General features: G+C 43.8%; 1 protein-coding gene across 11 annotated transcripts in view; it reads left to right on the top strand.

The window, feature by feature from the left end:
* Nucleotides 1-232: 232 nt before the first annotated feature.
* Nucleotides 233-19,542, top strand: part of LOC108175735 (tolloid-like protein 1) — a 302,561-nt gene continuing 283,251 nt past the window's right edge. For 10 of the 11 annotated variants that reach the window (XM_070048144.1, XM_070048142.1, XM_070048140.1 and 7 more), the window contains exon 1: nt 235-1,098. In XM_070048144.1, the coding sequence (XP_069904245.1) occupies nt 927-1,098 (172 nt within the window). In that variant the 5' untranslated portion in view covers nt 235-926. Of the gene's footprint in view, nt 1,099-19,542 lie in introns of all 11 variants that reach the window. The other variant, XM_070048145.1, reaches the window with a different exon arrangement.

Here is a 19,542-nt window from a genome sequence, read left to right as displayed (position 1 = left end):
TTAGCTTTGGGAGCCATCAATGGAGCGAGCGCGCTCGTGTCTGTTTGTGTAAGGCTATCAAAAGGAGTCAGAGAGGAGGCTGCGGCCCGGATCCTGACCCTGATTGTATGAATAAGTAAGCAGGACGCGAGTGATTGGGTTAAATGCTGCGAACATTTTTTTTTTTTTTTTCAAGTTAGGAAGAGGGTAGGGGAAAAAAAAAAAAAAAAAGAAAGAAAGAAAAAGCCCGGCGGGCGGGCGGGCGGGGGAGAAGGGCCAACAGTGCATCCCCAAAGCCTCACCCTTGCGCTCTCCTCGCCGTCAGGCGCTCTGCGGGCTCCCGCAGGCTTGGACGGGCTGGCGGCGCGGAGATGCCTGCCCCCCACCCCCTTGCTCGGTCTCCCCTTTCAGTTCAGCGGTGCTGATGTGCAGACCGGATTCATCTTCCCGGAGCGGCGGCGGGCGCAGGCGGCGGCGGCGGCGGCAGCTCGCGCTCGGCCGCTCGGTCCTGGTAGTCGCCGCGGCGGCGGCGGCGCGGCGCGGGAGCCCGAGCTCCGGGCGCAGCTGAGCCCGCGGGGGCGCCCGCTCGCCGAGCCGCGGCCGGCCGTGGGAAGTTCGGCCTCCGGGAGGACGCTCGGGCCGGCGGCGAGCGCCCGCGCCGCCCGCCTCCGGGAGCCCAGCGCCTCACCTGCCCTCCGCCCACCCGCGGGCCCCCGGCCAACTTCCCCCTGCCCGTGCGCGGGGCTAGCAGGCGGCGCCCGCCCTCTCTCCTGTCCCGCCGGCACCCGCATGTCTCCGGACACCTGAACACCCCGGGTCCCGCCGAGGAGCCTCCCCGCGGCGGCGGCGGGGGTGGGGGGCGCGGAGCACCGGTCCCCTGCGCCCCGCACGGCCGCGGCCGCCTGCGCTCCGCGTCCCGTCCCCTCCGTGGCCTCCGGGGGAGGAGGATGGGGCTGGACGCGCTTTCCCCGAGGATGCTCGTGTGGCTGGTGGCCTCGGGGGTCGTGTTCTCCGGGCAGCCGTGGGTCTGCGCTGGCCTCGGGGACGATTTTTACGCTTTGGATGGGAGCGAAGAGGACAGGACGGAGAGCCTAGATTACAAGGACCCGTGCAAAGCCGGTAAGTGCCTGGCCGGGGCCGGGACGGCGGCGCGCTTCCGACGGGGGGCGGTGGGAGCTCACCTGCTTCCACCCCGCGCTCGGCAGCCCCTCCGCCGCCCCGTCCCGACTCGGCGGGAGCGCGGAGCCCGGGGCCCCCGTGCCAACTCCCGGCCCCTAGTTTTGGGCAGCGCGCGTCCTGGAGTTCCTGCCCCAGCAAAACCGAAACGAGTCAGGGAGACAGCTTGGCTGCCCCTGGCTTCGAAATACCCGCACTCCGCCGGCTCCCCGCACCGCCTCTTTGTTCCAGGGCGCGGTTCCCCGGCGGCCGAGAACCGGGCGGGCAGGGTCCCCGCCGCCACGGGGTGGCTGGGGATGGCGTTGCCACCTGGAGACGCCTCTACACGCCCCCCTCCTCTGGCGGGCATTCCAAGCGTGAGTTCCAGCTAGGAGGGGATTGTGGCCACCTTGGAAGAACTCACTTCGAGATGGGAGTCCTTTGCATTTGTCCCTTGAAAATCTCCCCCCCCCCCCATAAATTTAATTATTTTTCCTTGCAAGTTGCTACCCCATTCAAACTTGTGCCTTCCCGCCTGAGGACGGCCCCGGGAGCTGCAGAGGGACCCGCTCGGCGCCCCGGGTGCCCCCTCCGCGCCCCGGGTCTTTGGCCTCCCGGGCTCGCATCTGGCGCCGCCGCCCGCGCGCGCGGGGCGGTGCCGGCCGCCCGCCGCCCCAGGTCGGAGCCCCCACGTGCGGCGCCCCGCGACCACGTGAGCGCGGCGCCCGGAGGCGGCCGCGGCCTCGCTCGCCCGGGTGGCGGTAGAGGTGACCCGAGCGCAGCGTGGACCCGCGGCTAACTTTGGGACGAAGGTTCCAGGGGGCTGGAGGGGGCGGACTTGGCAGGGCTGCGTGAGTCCCGTGGCGAAGCTTCGAGAAAGGGAGCGGGCCAGTGCCTCCGGTCCCCGCCTGTGACTTCCCAGGGTCGCTGCGGGCTGGCGGTGGCGGCGGCGGGTGGGGTTGGCCCTCTGTGGCTGGCGTTTCTTGCTCCTGGTGCTGGAGGGAGGAGGCGCGTCCCCAGCGAAGGGAAGTGCTGCCCGTCCGTCCCCCGGGTAGTTGGATGACGCCTTGTGCTGACACGGAGGGTGTGCGTGTTGTATTCCAGTTACCAGTAGTGAGCGCACCCTTGATGCACAGACTCACTCAAAACTCAGAGGAGCTTAGACGCTTGCTGGGAGGAGCTCAGAGAATTCTGACGCGATTCAGTTTCACCTCCAGGTTCTCTCCAGAAACACATCACCTGGTTTCCCACCCAAGTGTCTTGCGTCCTGCCTGGTGGTCTGGATAGGAGGAGGGCGTTCCGCTGAGTGGGTCCTGGGCGCCCCGCTACCAATGTGCTGAGTGATGCTTGCAACCCAGTGAAAACTGTGTTGCTTCTGTGTGGTGACGTAGAACGGAGGTCCATTATTTCTGAAGACCGTCTAGGAAAATTCAGCCAGCCTTCCCTGTGGAGCGTTTGCACAGTGTGTATTCACAGGCACATCGAGCGTCCAGGTTTATTTTCCTAAGGGGGAAAACACATAGAGCAAATTAAAAAAAAAATTTATAGCCTTTATTCCCCGCCCCCTTTGATACTATAGTTCAAAGTAGCTACAGCTCGAGTTTGAGCCAATTGTTGTCATCTCACTTCTCCCCATCTTTGGGTGGAGGAGACGAGCGCCTGCCTGTGTGAGAGAAATAATGTCTCTGGTGGAAGGCTGCGAAGTACTCGCAGAATTGAAGATTCCTTCTAAAATGCTCCACTCTGCTTTCTGAATTTAGAGAAATGAAACGTTTTCGTTTACTGGCTTGGTGACAGTGGAAAAATCTTGATGCCTCCTTTTGCTACTAAGTGAGACAAGCACAATTTGAAGTCACAGAATGAAAAACACCAGGTAATTCACTGATATCCCTAACGAGAGTGCACAAGGTCACTGAGGTAACAAGGCGAGAACAGGTCTGGGAATGGAGGCCAGGCCAAAGCCCAGGGAGCATCCTGCCCCCACCCTGGGGCTGCCTTTGATTTTCCCTTTCCATGTAGCGAATGGAGGCCTTGGCCCATGAACTCCAAAGAGCCCTCCTGAACTTCTGTGAGGGGAGGCTCAATATTCCTCAAACTACTCCGTGGTGTAGGGGCCCAAGGACACCCATAGCTGAATGTTTCAAACACTTTTCAGTACATTATTTGACCTGGTGTTCAGAACAACCCAAGAGGGTAGAAGTTTTTTAATCTCCCCATTACACAGATAGGAAAACCGTTCCTCTATCAGCCTTTGCCTAAAACCTCTTTTAAGATTAGCCAGCACTCGATTCCTAGTCCGATGACTGTAGAGCCTGGTCGTATTTAATAATCACACTACACTTTTAGCTGGCTGTTGGAGACAAACAGCAGAAATTGGTTTAGGTTTACTAGGAATCCAGAGTAATAGAGCTGCAGTTATTGTCATACTTGGTTAAAAGAAGTGGCTAAAAGCATAGGTTCATATTTTGCAAGCCCAAAACCTTGAGGACAGAGATCATAACAGGTTTTTAATGCTTATCAAGGCAGGCGATGGGGTATGACTGATAAGACCTGAGTGTGTTCTCAGCGCTTTGCTGGGATGCATAGCCTTACTTCTCTACCAACTTCTGTTCTAAATAAGATCAACTGCACGTTGCCCATGGGGCACTATCCTGAGCTATAACTTGTTAAACTTGTTAAAAACTGTGCCAACCTTACAATATTTGTGAAATCGAATCCGATTTGTATGCCTATCAGAACTGTGATACCAAATTATGCAACTATAGGGCAGGAAGGAAGCCTTGTATTCATTTTATTGCATGTTGATGTAGAAGGGCACCTTTTGGTCTATATGAAAGAAGGCAAGTTAGTAAAACACAGCTTCAAATAAGTATCACTATGTGGCCAGATCCATTAAGACAGAATACTCACATAGGTACTTTGTATACACAGAAGTGTAGGTAATTCTGAGGAGCCTCTGGCTCTCTTTGGCGTAGTCCTTGGTCATCTGAATGGGCAGGTTTCTCTTATTTTTTCTAGTTCAGACAGGTCCCCGGGGACACTGGGGGGCTGATGTTGCAGGAGTCTGGTCCAGCGCCCAGCCGGTGGTGTCCTGTTTCCTTGTTGTCCTGTATCAGTAAGTGTTCATCTGAGCTGGGCCAGATGCAGTCTGCCAGTTAATCTTCTGGCAGATTTGTGTAGAAATCTGGAAAAGCAGAGGCCTGATGAACTGACTATTAACACAAGGCCTTCCTTCTCCCCCTCCCACCCTCTCCCTTCCTTTCTTCTTTCTTTTCTGTATTTTAGGGGCTGTTAGCAAAGTGCAGGCAGTTGCCAATGGACTATCTAATGAGGGAGACGGAGACTGTTGTGACTGAGAAACGTGTGAGACTGGTGAAGTGAAATGTTTGTTCAGAAGGGTAATCTCTTTGGACATACATCAGCCCCCCCCCCCCCTCCAAAGAACATGAATCTCCACCTTAAGGCTCCTGATTGCTCTTTTCCTTGGAAAATCGAGTGGTGCTTAAAGGTCAGTGGCTGCAAGGTTGAATTTGCCTTTTGGGTAGCTTCTGCAAGCTTGTTTATATAGAAAGAGTCTTGGCATCCTAGAGAATTCTTTCTGTCTTTCTTCATAACCGGTACCCTAGTGTCCTGGTACAGTAGCCTGGGATAATTTCTGTAACTTTGCAATTTCTACGTAAGATTATATTCATTCTTTTGGCTTTCCGCGTTGTACTTTCTGGCTGGACTGGCAGCCTGTCAGGTGTGGCCCTTTAGAATTTGATATTCAACTCAGCTTCTACTTTATTCCATCATCATTTTATATATCCAAACATTTATTTCTTAGTCGGCGCCTCTTTAGACTGCCAAGTTCTCATTTAAAAAGTGTATTTCAGAGATCTGCTTCTCCTAACCAGTCTCTTCTGTTTTAGTTTTCATTCCTCAGATCATGGATTTTTTTTTCCCCTTCTGCCTCCGGTGCCAACTTAGAAGAGGCCAAAATACAGTTTTCGCAAAAGGGATGGGATAAGGCATCATTTTCCGTATGTTTGACTTCTGTTCTTCCTTTGCCAGTAGGAATTATTGAGCCCTTGTCTTAAGGGCTCTTTCCCATTTGGGGCCTACAAATGGCAGTTACTGTTATTAGATATTTTCTTAAATATAAACCCTCGGACTGGACCAGCTCTAGACTCCCTCATTGTCTTTTTCTTTTTTGGTAGGGGGAGGGAGTGTTTGCAAAGCCTCCTGACATCTTCCCACTGTTTGTCTCTGAAGCAGATCCTTCATTTGCAAATTCAGAGCCTAACTGGATTATTTGCTTTGCTGCTGTTGAGTTTGAGTTCTTTGTGTATTCTGGATATTAGCCCCTTGTCAGAAGCATAGTTTGCAAATATTTTCTCCCATTCCGAAGGCTGTTTCTTCACTCTCTTGATTATTTCCTTTGCGGTGGGGGAGCTTTTTGCTCTGATATAATCTGTTGTCTCTCTTTAATTGTCTCTACTTTTATGTTATTGTCCAAAAAAGTCCTTGCCCAAACTAGTGGTGTAGAGTATTTCCATTTTCTTCTAGTGGTTTTATAGTTTCAGATTTTACATTTATGTCTTCTATCCATTTAGATTAGGTTTAGGGTGATAGATGGGGGACAGTCATTTTTTCACTGGTCGACATCCAGCCCACTGCTCTAAGAATGTGTGTCCTTGGCTAAATATGTGTTCTTGGCACCTTGCAGAAAATCATTTGATTGTAAGTTGGTGGGTTTATTCCTGGGCTCTCTTGTGTAGCTGTCTTTTTTTTTTTTTTTTAATGCCAGTTCCATGCTGTTTTGATGATGATAACTTTTTAGTGCATTTTGAAGTTGAATAGTATGCTGCCTCTGGCTTTGTTCTTTTTGCTCAAGATTGGTTTGCATATTCAGTGTCTTGTGGTTTCATATGAATTTTGTGATTGTTTTTCTGTTTCTGTGAAGAGTCCATTTATATTTTGCTATGAATTGCATTGAATCTGTAGTCTTTTTTGGGCAGGATGGACATTTTAATAATATTAATTCCTCAAGTCTATGTTTATGCAATATCTTTCCATTTATTTGTGTCTCTTTGATTTCTTACATCATTGTTTTGAGCTTTCATTGTAGAGACCTTTCATGCCTTCTCATGTAATAATACATGACGTTGTCATGGTTTCTGTTCAGGTAGCTGCCTATCTGACTACTTTTTCTGTTTGGGCTTACTTAGCCATGCTAAAATAGTTAAAAGGCTGTAGGAGTCTAACAAATGCCTTTGGAAAAATTAACATACAATTCCACAGCTTTTCCTCTTTCCATTGTGATGATCTCCTTTCTAAAAAAGTCTATAGTTTCTTCCACAGAAACCAACCATATTGTCTTTTCCAATGTATGTATATGTTTGAATCCTATTTTTGAACATCTGAGCAACTTTCCCCAGTGTGAAATTGAGCTGTCTTATCTATAGTTAAAACATGTTATTTTCAAATCTTCTTGTAACTATCAGTCACATGAATAATCAGTTAGGACTGCCAACTGTGGAGGCTCTGGCAAGGTAGTTTCCTGGAAAAAGGTTGGCCTTTAAAGTCTTCTGGGACTCAGGTAGCTAACATCAAGTGCTGGTGATTTACCAGCCTTCATTTTAGAATATTGTTTGTTGTTCTAACAATGTGTTAGACTCATATGCTTTGCTTAAAGTACTTAGAATTGGGACTCACCTGGTGGGCGTTAAGTCTAGCATGTATGATGTTGGCTAAGGTACCCACACTGATACTCAACTTCGACTCTGACTCCAGCTTTATCCTGAGAGGCAGCAGGTGATAGCACAAATAATTGAGTTCCTGCCACCCCGTTGGGAGACCTGTGTTGAGGACCCTGCTCCCAGCTACAATTCGCCCCCCAGCCTTAGGCATTATGGGACTGGGGAAATGAACCAATGGGTGGAAATTGTCTGTCTTTCTCTGGGTCTTTGCCCATCAGAAAACAAAACTGAAACCCTCCTTAAGCTTTGCTCAGAATACCTAGAAAAGACAGAGGCAAATAATCCATTTCAATGAAGCATTGCACATCCTGCTGGGGCCATCTGGTATCTGGGGAGGTTGGGGGTTGCTGGGGGCATGCTGTGCTGCTCTCCTGAACTGCAGGAATGAGTCCCCTCCCCACCCAGAGCATCTGGAGCTCCAAGTTAGGTCCAGGCTAGGCCAGGGCTCAGGTGCCTGGCAAGATTCCTGGGGAAGTAGGATTTCCTACATTAGCAGAGTTTCGAATCCTCTTACAGGCTTTTCATCTTCCAGGATCTGGAATGAATTGTGGACTGATAATTCCTCAGTGGAGGAGTGGAGAGTCCTTGCCCTAGCCCTGGTTATAGCAGGATGACTTAGCAATATGGTAGAGTGATTGATTTCCTCTAGTTATCCGCCGAATAGTAACACTTGGGGAGGAAATAGTTTGCTTTTGTTTTCTTCTAGCCTCAGAGGTATGAGTGAATGAAACAGAATGCATTCTTCTCCAGAAAGCAGGAGGAGAGAATCCCTTGCTTGCTTAGTTCCTGTCATTGTCAGCCCTGAAAGTCGGATATTGACGTTTGAATTTTGAGATATTGCGGGCTGACTAGTGGACTGCTAGTTTTGTCAGCTCCTTACGAAGTATGTGCCAATCCCGTCAAGTTGTTCTTCAGAGCTCAGCCACATATTTGTATTAAGAAGTACTGTAAATTAGGTGTTAATTGAAATCCAGAAAGTGAGCATAGTTGGTATTTATCTTACTCAGCTCTTCTGTCACAATTTATATTTGTAGTTGAAAGTAAAAGACGGCCAGTGCCGCGGCTCACTAGGCTAATCCTCCACCTGCGGCGCCGGCACCGGTCCCGATCGGGGCGCCGGATTCTGTCCCGGTTGCCCCTCTTCCAGGCCAGCTCTCTGCTGTGGCCAGGGAGTGCAGTGGAGGATGGCCCAAGTGCTTGGGCCCTGCACCCCATGGGAGACCAGGAGAAGCACCTGGCTCCTGCCATCGGATCAGCGCGGTGCGCCGGCCGCAGTGTGCCGGCCGCGGCGGCCATTGGAGGGTGAACCAATGGCAAAGGAAGACCTTTCTCTCTGTCTCTCTCTCCTTCACTGTCCACTCTGCCTGTCAAAAAATAAAAAAGTAAAAGTAAAAGACTTGCTAGCAATCATGTATTTCTAAAACAACAACAACAACAACAACAACAACAACAACAGCTACTTAAGGGCTGGTGTTGGGGTACAGCGGGTAAAGCCACAGATTTTTATGCTGGTATCCCATAGTGGAGTGCTAGTTCCAGTATTGAATGCTCTGCTTCCCTTCCAGCTCCTGGCTGATATACCTGGGAAAGCAGCAGTTATGGCCCAAGAGCTTGAGCCGCTGCTGCCCGTGTGGGAGACCTGGATGGAGTTCCCGGCTCCAGCCTTGACCATCCCTGGTGTTACAGCCATTTGGGGGAGTGAACCAGTACTTGGAACTTCACTCCCTCCCCCAATGATAATAATTCTAGAAAATCAAAACCATACCTTTACAGGTCAGAAGTGCCTCTTCTGCATATGTTGAGTTTTCCAAACAAAATCTAATTTTACGTATCAGTTTGCTACTGGAAGCACTTAAGTCAGTGTTTAAAGAACACTTTAACAATTTTAAACACACTACACCTATCTTACTAGCTGGAGAACTGTGACTGAGATGTAGATAAAACCATATTTACTGTCAACATCTGATATTGCCTGTGTTGGATTTTCCATTGACGACATCTGATTTATGTGATGGGGAGGCAGAGATGGAGGCGAAAGAGAGTGGAACGCTTTCCTCATTCCTGACATTTCTCATCCCTGTTGAACTGTCAGCACATGCACTGTGTACCACGGAGTCGCCTCCAGTGGCTCCTGGCCAGGTTGCTGATATCAGTGTCTTCTGAGCCCTCTTCCTTGGCCGCAAGTGGACTTGAAGTGCTTATTAGGATAATCTCAGGTTCTTGTGCAATGTCTGAAACCACTTTGGCATCAGTTTAGCTGACTGACCGTTCTAAAAAGATGGTATTCTATTCCTCTGCTCTGATTTTTCCTCTTCTTAAAATTTTAGAAGTTATTTTATTTATTTGAAAGGCAGAGAGAGGGAGGGAGGGAGGGAGAGAGAGAGGGAGGGAGAGAGAGAGAGAGAGAGAGAGAGGGAGGGAGAGCGAGCTTCTATTTGCTAGCTCATCGTCCATTCCCCAAAGCCTGCAGCAGCCAGGGCTGTGTTGGGCTGAAGCCAGGAGCCTGAAACTCCATCTGGGTCCCCCATGTGGGTGGCAGAGACCCAAGGGCCTGAGCGTCACCTCCTGCCTTCCTGAGTGAGCAGTAGCTGGAGCCAGGACTCAAATCCGGCACTCTAGTATGGGATGCTCTAAGAGGCTTCCTCACTCCTGTACCACAACACCTGCCATAGCCTTTTCTGATCAGAGATGCCTAGTAGTTGAGTGCTTATAGCATTTTGTGTTTGAGGTGAAGAATTCATGGTCATGTGCTGCCTAGTGACAGTCTGGTGAATGACAGTGCTCCCCAAAGGCTGTTGTCACCTAGTGTCCTTGTGGCACGCATGTTGTGTAATTGCACTCTGTGATGTTTGCATAGTACACATCACACACATTTCTTGGAACACATCCTCATCAGTAAGCAGTATGTGACTACCTCATTGTATGGAAATCAAAATCCTTAAAACACCCCAGGGAGGAACACTGAATCACTAGCAAACCATCAGATGGGTCAAGACCCATGAAAGAAAATGTCTCCTGAGACCCATATGTGTCACGTCTGGGAACTGTCTTCCTCATTCATGCTGTCTTCACATTGTTCACATTTTTACTTTGATAACATGTAGCCTCTCCTGTCTTCCCCATATTCTTTTGACCTTCTCAACTTTATCATCAAATGGACCTTCCTTATCATTTCCTTTGGACACATAAGGAAACTGAGGCTCTGAAAGTTTCCGTGATGGGGCTGTCATCACAGGGAGTAAGTAGTACACGGTGAGAACTTGAACCTAGGTTTCTGGATTCCTTCTGCCTTTCTTTGAACCCTCCAGATGGTCCCTCCAGCCAGCATAAACATAATGAGACTGAAAGTTGAAGAGAGAACCTTTGTGCCATGGGCAACTATTGTGGTTGGACTGTGGATTGTCCCCTCTGAAATTTATGTTGGAGTTTATTTTAAGATTTATTTTTTTAATTATTTGAAAAGAGAAGAGGACATAGAGAGGAAGACAGAGAGAGAGAGAGAGAGAGAGAGAGAGAGAGAGATCCTCCGTCTGCTGGTTCATTCCCCAAATGACCACAATGACTGGGGCTGGGCCATGTCAAAGCTAGGGATCTTGGGAGCTTCTTCTAGGTCTTCCACGTGGGTGCAGGGGCCCAAGCACTTGGGCCATCTTCTGCTGCTTTCCCAGGCACATTAACAGGCAACTAGATCAGAAGTAGAACAGCCATGTTTCCAACAAGAGCCCCTTTGGGATGCCAGCATTGCGGGAGGAAGCTTAACCTGTTAGCCACAATGCAAGTCCTCATGTTGGAGTTTAATACCCATGGTGAGGGTGGACACTTAGTCCTTCTGTGATGTTTGTAAGCGACTTCTTTGGGAGTGATTAGGATCTGCTAAAATCATCAGGGTAGAGTCTCAGTTGAGTGCTGATGGCTCTTTAAGAAGAGAGACCAGGGGCTGGCATTATGACATGGTGGTTAGAGCTGTTGCCCACAATGTGGTATCTTATATGGGTACCAGCTCATGTCCCAGCTGCTTCGCTTCCAGTCCTGCTTCCTGCTAATGGACTGGGAAAAGCAGTGCCAAGTGACCCAGATGCTTGGGCCCCTGCCATGCATGTGGTAGACCTGGAGGAAACTCCTGGCTCTGCGTTTGGCCTGGTCCAGCACTGGCCATTGGGACCATCTGGAAAGTGAACCAGCGAATGGACAATCTCTCCTTCTCTCTGCCTTGTAATGCTTATTTTCAAATCAATCAACCAATAAAAATATTAAAGCTGCCAGAGGATGGACATACACACATATACACGCACAGACATCTACTCTTTGTCTGTCACCATGGGATGCCCTGTGCCCCTTCTGGACTCTGCCATCAAGAAGGCCAACACCAGATGTGGCCCTAACCCTTCAACCAGAAGTATGAACCAAAATAAACCTCTTTTCTTTATAATCAAGCCAGTCTGTGATTAGCAATTAGGAAGGGACCCATGACAGCATCCCAGCATCTATTCACTGGATTTCATGAGTAAGAATACATATGGGGTTTCATGAGTAAGAATAGAAGTTGGGTTTTATGAATAAGAATACATCTTGCCTTCAGTGTTCTTGCGTTTTATAAGCTATATTGTCAGAACATGACCAATGTTTTTTAATTGCTTGGTGTATAGTGTAGTTTCTATTCTTGTGCAAATATTCCCTGGTGTTTACAGATAAAAATGCTCCAGATATGTGTGAAACAAATGAAGATGCGTGTGACTAATTTTAATAAGGCTAGAGAAATATTTTAGAGCTAAATAGTGTCGGGGAGGCCCTGCTGTGTGTGGTTCTCAGTATAAAAAATGTGGCCTTAGCTTTTCTGTATTTATGGAGGCAAGAATTGAGTTGGGTGAGAGTAGAATGCAGTCATTAGCGTCCCTTGTTTGGGGGCTTTGATGTTTGGGGTGGTAATGCACTAAGTTCTTTAGCACTTTAGACTTTCTCTTTGAATATTCATTGAAATGCTGGCTATGAGCCCATAAAAAGTGTAAGGAATATCTTTTCAGATGCATATGATTTAGGAGAGTGATAAATGATGGGTAATGCCTTTGAGAAAACAAATATACTATGTGAATATGCTTAAACAACTTCCTCCTTTTCAATGCTAATTTGTCTAAAAGCCCTAAGTTTGAAGGTTTACAAAGTTCAGGGAAAAAATTTGGTCAAAGAAACTTCTTAGAGCTCCAGTCTGGTTTCCGAAGTATAGAATGTCTGGCACATTTAAAAAATATACTCTATGTGTTATTGACGAAACTGTAATTCCTTTGAAGAAAACTTATTTACTTTTAGCAAATTATCGTGTTTTCTAGGACGAAGAATTCCTGCTTGTACTTGTTCTCTAACAAGTGAGTAAGCACAAGATCTGGCAAAACAGGCTCTCTTTCTTGGGGCCTCTTTTCTAAACCTGAGAACTGGGAAATTTTTATTTCATGTATTTGAAGGGGCTCCCAAGGGTTCAAGGAAAATGGAAATGAAAGATAAGTTTACTGTGGTACAGATATTTTGAAATATATGCATAGTTTTTTTCATAATATGAATTTTTCATAAACTTTTTGAAGGACCCATGTATGCATGGAGTATAAAATTTTTTGCACCAAAATATAATTTGTCTTTTAGTTCCATTTCCACGAGCATTTTGAGGTACTGTCATATTTTGTATTCTAAAAAGAAGGAATATTGTATACCCAGTCCTGAGTGGACTAGGGTTGGAATAATTGGGATTTGCTATCTGGAATGGATAACAGAAGCAGTGACCCACTTCAGGGGCCTTGGGTTGCCTTGTTTCTGTTGGAACGAGATTTGGAAGCAGTTTTGTGGGTTGACTAGTGACCAAGAGTTGACATACAGAAAGATGATATTGATATAGGATACATCTCCAGTGTGTTCCAGGATTAAAATATTTACTATAGGCACAGATCTCTACCGTATATATAATAGAGCTCAGGAATGGAAAGGGACTTCATACACAGAACGGTATGCTTCAAAAACAAGTATTCTATTACTTCATATGTATGTATAAATGCGTGTGTGTATATATATGATATATATGATACATATCATATATATATATATAATTTATTTACTTGAAAGAAGGATAGAGAGAGAAAGAGAGCGAGACAGGAGATGTCTTTTGTCCTCTGGTTCACTCCCCAAAAGGCTGCAACAGCTGGGACCAGCTCAGGCTGAGGATAATTGCCAGGAGCTCCATTCTGGCCCCTTTCATGGGCATCATGGTCCCAAGCACCTGTGCCGTCATTTGCTTCTTTCCCAGAGGCATCAGTGGGGAGCTGGATGACAAGCAGAGCAGCCGGGCCCCGAACCAGCACTCTGATATGGGACGCCTGCATCATAAGCAGTGACCCAGCCGTCCTTACCTGTATACTGGAATGGCACTCGTGGTTAGGTGTTTTGAGATAACTTGCCTGATGCCACTTCATGCTGAACGCAAAATTTGTATCCAGAATTCTGGACTTATTTTTTTTCTTTAAATAGCTAGTTGAAAATATAAATATGCATAAATTATATATAAAAGTATAAAATATTAAAACCATAACATAGAACCAAAGACTAAGAGTGAGAAAACAGTGGTTATTCTTGGAAAGTAGATAACTGGATGTTTTTGAGAACAGCACCTTGTTGTTTCTCATGTATCAGATAATACAAACTCTTGAGTGGATAGTGGGTGCATATATATCACCTTTTTAAAAATATTTTAAAAATTTTATTAGTTATTTATTTTAAATTAAGTGTGCCATGGACAGTTTTTCTTCGCTTTCTCTCTCTCCCTTTCTCTATCTCTCCCTCCCTCTCTCTTTTTTTCACATGAGTAGTCTTTCACAAATTTGAGTTGGCTTCAGAAATTAACAGCAAGGTTTCAGGAACACAAAATAATGATTTTTTAATAACTTAGATTTGGGAATGAGAGGTACATGGGTTCTAATACAAACACCCCCACATAATCACTGTTATTTTGGCAGATTATTTAAGTCCTTTCTGTTTCAATTTTCTGATTTATAAATGGACATGATATTGTGATATTCATAGTATTAAAATAAGAGTTAAAAATTTAAAATGTATTTATTTTCATTTATTTGAAAGGCACAGAGATACAGAGAGAGAGAGAGACAGAGACAAACATAGAAAGATCTGTTGATTCACTCCCAAAACGCTGGGGCTGGGAGAGGTCAAATCCAGGAGACTGGAAGTCAGTGTGAGTTTCCCATGTAGACGCCCAGGACTCAACTACTTGATCTATCACTTGCCTCCTCCCAGGGTCCATGTTAGCAGGAGGGTGGAATCAGAAGTGAAGGGGAAATGGAGTCCAGTGCACTTTGGTGTGGAATGCAGATCACCCAAGCAGTATCCTAACTGCTGCATCGAACCCTCGCACCTATTATAGGCATTTAATTAATGTAAAATACACATCCCTTTGTCAGAAACTTAGAAAACTACTTTTTTCACTATAACATAAATATAGAGGTCACAGATGGTTGTTTTAAATCACAACTACATTTTTTTTGTGTGTGTGTGGAAAGATGATCTTTATAAAAACACTTGTTGGATAAAGGTCTTTTTTTTTTCTTACCATATACAAAATGCATTCATATCTTAAGTCCATGAAATTTTGTGATTGAGAGGATAAAACCCCCAAGTAGACCTTTTTTTTTGTGGGAAGTTATCAGATGTAATCAATATAAACATTTTCTATATGTTACTCTCCAGACCTTGCTCATATGCCTAATACACTCAAATATATCAACAATTTTCAATTCACATTCACTAATGTGTGAATAGGCTCTTGGCTGTATAGCCTTTCAGTAATTTCTGGTTCAGATTTCATTTGCCATCTGGATTGACTTGAAGAGCTCATGTACTCACAATTCTGTGTTTACACAGAACTAAGTTCAAGCACATGGCTCTGAGTTACAAATATTCAGTAATGCATCAAAAATGTATCAAGCACCTACTATGAATGAAACATGGGTTAATCTTGGGGTCACAGAAGTATGAAATAAGATGCAATACCTGATGTGATTTAGTCTTCACCATTTGCAGGTAGATGTTTATGTATAAATGATTGGTCATTAATAAGTACATAATTGTGTGCTAAAGTTATTTCAATTTAGCATCTGAAAATAATTACTATAAAAAATTATGATAATGAGAATATGTGTTATTAGAAAATTTTCCTGAGATTTTATTTAAGAATAACGAAGAATAAAGCTCTGTGTGGAGCACAAGAATGTGTAAATAAGTACTTTTTAGACTTAGTTATTTCACAGTGTACTGAGTAAGATGCAACCAATACTTACCTAAACAGTGACTTAGAAATAGTTCACATTTACTTGGCCTCAAAGTCTCATTCTAATATTTCAAGTTAGCTGTCATGATTTCCCCAAGTTTTTCTACTATCAAAAAAACACATTTTTGTTCGCCATACTATATCCTTACATAGATTTAGAGGTATGTAGTTCACGTTTTCTTTGTTTGCTGGTCAGGAGAAGCAGAGCAAATGATAAATTAAATGGAAATCTGGCTTTTTACTTGAACTGTTCTTCTGTGGTTTTGAAATTCCTTGGTTTTCCCAAGCCTCAGTCTCCAAGGCTTGGAAATCTCTCAGGCTATTTCAAGCCCTAAAGCTTTCTGAATCCTGGTGCCTCTGGCGTTGGAAGCAAGGGCTGCTCTCAAGTGATACCAGGGTGCCCCAGGGCCACTTACAGTGGAAAGGGGAGATGGGACACCTTTGCTGGTCACTCTTGCTAGGCCCTCAGATTCAAGGTCCCAGCACAATCATGGCAACCAGCAGTCTGCAGCTGTAATAGGCCCTGAAATTCTCTGACTCATGTTTGCCAAGTTTAGTTTTGGAAATAGTTTGTGCTTAATTTCTCATGTTCCTTTTCTGACATCAGCTCATCAGTTAAATAAAAAAACTGCCAAAGGGGAGTCAGGGTGGGCAGGTGTGACCCTTGTTCTGATTTGAGCATGTCTCTGTCACATTCCCATCAGAATCGAAGGCTGCTCACTGGAATTTGTTTCACAGGAGAGATATTAGTTAGGACATGGCCAGGGTGTGGAGAGCATTCAGTTATCTCAAATTTGAGGTCAGTGTTCCTGATGGAGTTGTCAGGAAATATAGGGAAGGAAACTGCAGGGAACTTTTTCCAGCTTGAAGCATTTTATCAAATTACACGGCACATTAAAAGCTGGGTTCTTATATTAATCCATCACTTTCTATGTCATTGAAAATATTCTTCCACTTGACACAAGTGTGTATTTTTTAATTGTCTTCATCAAACTCAACTTAACAGACTTTCAGTGTATCCTAGTTGTCTGCTAAAGAACTGTTCTTTTTGTCATGTTAACTTATTTTATGTACAACATGGTTTTCCTTTTCTAATGGAGACTTCGAAATTCTCCAAAATACCATTCCCAGGTTTCATTTTGGAGGCTTTCATAGTGGAACAGAATGAAATCCAATAAAATTAATAACATAAATCTAGGTGGTATAATTTAATTAAGAGCACTGAATATTATGTAGGAGACCTACATGCAAATCTTAGGTCTATTGTGTCTGATTCTGTTTTATTAATTTATTTATCATGCTTCTCTGAGATTAAGTTCTTTCATGTGTAACATGGGGATAGTGATACATATTCTATAAAACATCTAAAGGTTAAATGTACATGGAATTGGAAAACTGTGATGCACTGTAAGATGTTAATATGGCCAATATTTTGTACTTGATGTATTTCAGGAATGTACTTGGAGGATACAGATGTGTTACATTCCTGAAAATATTACCACATCTGCCAGAAAAAATATAATATTTGTTTTAATTATCAATATGAAAGTACAAGAAGACTTTTTAGAGAAGGTTAGTTACATATAATTTGGATCTTGAAGTCATTTATATACACATATATATATGTATATATATATTTCCCTCTGGAAGAAAGATGGGGCAAGATTTTAGAGTCAAATAAGGTAAAAGCTGAAGATGTGGAAGTTCATAAATGTTGTGAAAGTAAAGCAAGTAGTAATTAGTCTAGTGTGGACAGCAAAGGGTGTCTAACTGTTTAGGTTTTGGCCAGAAATGACTCTGGAAGATATAGCATAATGGATCTTTAACACTCAGGGTGTGAACTTGATCCTGTTGGCAGTAAGAAGGGGGATTACTGAAAATCTAAAGCAGATCATTGGCTTGACTGCAGGCACATTCTAAAGATATGTGAGACTGTAAATGCTGCTCTGGTGTAGTTGGTGGAGGAAGTAATGAGCAATTGGGAGCAGGGGGACTTTTTACCTTCTAGTAAAAGTGGAGGTAAGCATGGGTAAGTGCATGCATTTGGACTGTCAGTTACCACAGAAAAGGAACTGAATTTAAGAGACCAGTGACCAACCAAAGGGCCTTGGGGTGAAGGTGAAGATAGTTAAAAGGTAAAAGGAGTCTAAATGAACTTTTCTGTGGCTCCATAATTTAGTGCCCACATAGACACTGATACAGATGAACAATGTAAGAAACATAGAATAACAATGAAATGCATGTGTTTTGTAAAACAAATGAATTTGGTGTTGAGATCCCTTTGAGTAGCACATAATTCTTGACCTTTGGCATCACAAGCCCTCTCCTGTTGTTGTTGTTTGGGAGTTTGGTTATATTTGTACTTTTATGTTTATCAATTTGGAATTCAGTTTGTCAAGTCTCATTGTTTAGATTTTGACTGTAATTACATTGAATCTATGGGTTAATTTGGTAAGGATTATTTTTATGACATTGAGTCTTTAGTCCATGAATATGGTATACATACACATTTTTTAGCATTCTTTAATACTGTTTAATAAATTTTAAATATGTTTCTCTGGAAAATTTATACAGGTTTTGGTAGAGTTATTAATATATTTTCTATTTTTTATGACAATATATATTTAAAAATTCGTTATAATCATTTGTAGATGTTGTGTAGGAAATACATTTCATTTTGATATTTTTCACTTTTATGAAATGTCCTTTCAGTCTTTCAAAATATTTTATCACCGTATTTTGCAAAAAGGCTATCAGGTCATCTGCAAATAAGCATGTAGTTTTGTTTCTTCCTTTTCGGTCCTGTGCTTGTAATTTAATTTAATTTTATTGCTGTGCTGACAGTCTTCCAATGTTGAATAGAAGTTATAACTCAAAGCTCGCTTGTTCTGTTCTCAATTATAAAGGGAATGCTTTCAATTACTTATCAATTATGCAATGTAGTATCTTTTTTAAAAAAAGCATAGATACCTTTTACCAGGTTAAAGAATTCTGCTTTTCCTTAAATGGTAATTATTCTTATTTAGCCTCTAAATGTAGTGAATTAGAATAATTGACTAACCAATATTAACTTATTTAGCATTCTTGAGATGAACCAAATCTGCATATAATCTTTTTTTTACATTGATGGTGATTTAGCTTATCAATAGTTTAAGATTTCTGTTTCTTCATATGTCTTTAATTTCTTTTACTCTTGGATGTTGTTATCAAAGTCATATAAGATTTGTAAATACAATTGAATAATTTGTGGGAGATTGGAATTAATTATTTAATGAAAGGTTTTTTTTCTTTGGTTCTGATGGGTGTGTGAAAGTACTAACAGATCAGGACTTTAAATTCTCTACTTGGCAGTGTTAGACTACAAAATAGAAATATCAATTCAGAATACAAACCTCGTTTGGGAATGGTTTTTTGCTTACGATGTCTCAGAGGATAGTGGCATTTCTTCCCTTAGTTCAAGCTGCTGGAAGAGCAGTTTTTAAGCAAGTTCCTTGCGTTGTCCAAACTTGGTTTTCACTCTTATGAGTCCCAAATTAGGTAATCCTGAGTTTTGAGGGTTGTCACTTGAGAGTTTCTAGTCTGAGTGGACCTCAGATCGTATTCTCTGTCCTTTGATCCATCCCTACAATACATTGGAATCCAGCGGTCATGTCAACCCAGCCCGAGTCTCCTTTTCTGTTGAAAGCTGCCCTTAGCCTTCTGCTTCTGTCTCTGGATCCCCTCCTCTTCTCAGCCGTAATTTCTTTTTACTCTTCTGCCATCTATTGATATGTTCGGGGACATTTTGCAGATATTTCATTCAGCAGTTTCAGTGATTCCAGAAGCTCAGCTCCAGTGACTAGGCTATCACTGTGGCAAAACAGTACTCTTAACAAAGGCTTTTAAATGTTGAATATCACCGGAATTTCCTCATAGGACTTAAAATTTAGGATGATTAAGTGGTTTCATTTGAAGCTCGTCTGTCACTACTTTTTAAATATAACTTAAGGGCTCCTATGGCAATAGACCATATGTGTAATGTGGTTAATATGGAAATTTCATAACAACCAGATCACTATTTATTTTAGCTGACTTTTGAGGGTATTCTTCAGTTCTTTTTATGCATGATAAACCCAGAACTTTAATTATTTGTGAAGATTTCATTGCAGATGTATACCCCTCACCTGAAGGCATTCAATTCAAACTACTTGGGGAAAGAACATCTATTTGTACCTCAAAGTATTCTTTGGTTTTCTTTTTTTAAGATTTATTTATTTATTTGAAAGTCAGAATTACACAGAGAGAAGGAGAGGCAGAGAGGGAAAGAGAGAGGTCTTCCATCTGCTGGTTTACACCCCCGTTGTCTGCAAT

The sequence above is a fragment of the Oryctolagus cuniculus genome, chromosome 8, assembly GCF_964237555.1.
Source record: "Oryctolagus cuniculus chromosome 8, mOryCun1.1, whole genome shotgun sequence".
Lineage (NCBI taxonomy): Eukaryota > Metazoa > Chordata > Mammalia > Lagomorpha > Leporidae > Oryctolagus > Oryctolagus cuniculus.
The sequence above is the reverse complement of the archived record's forward strand: the minus strand, read 5'-3'. Positions and strand labels throughout refer to the sequence as shown.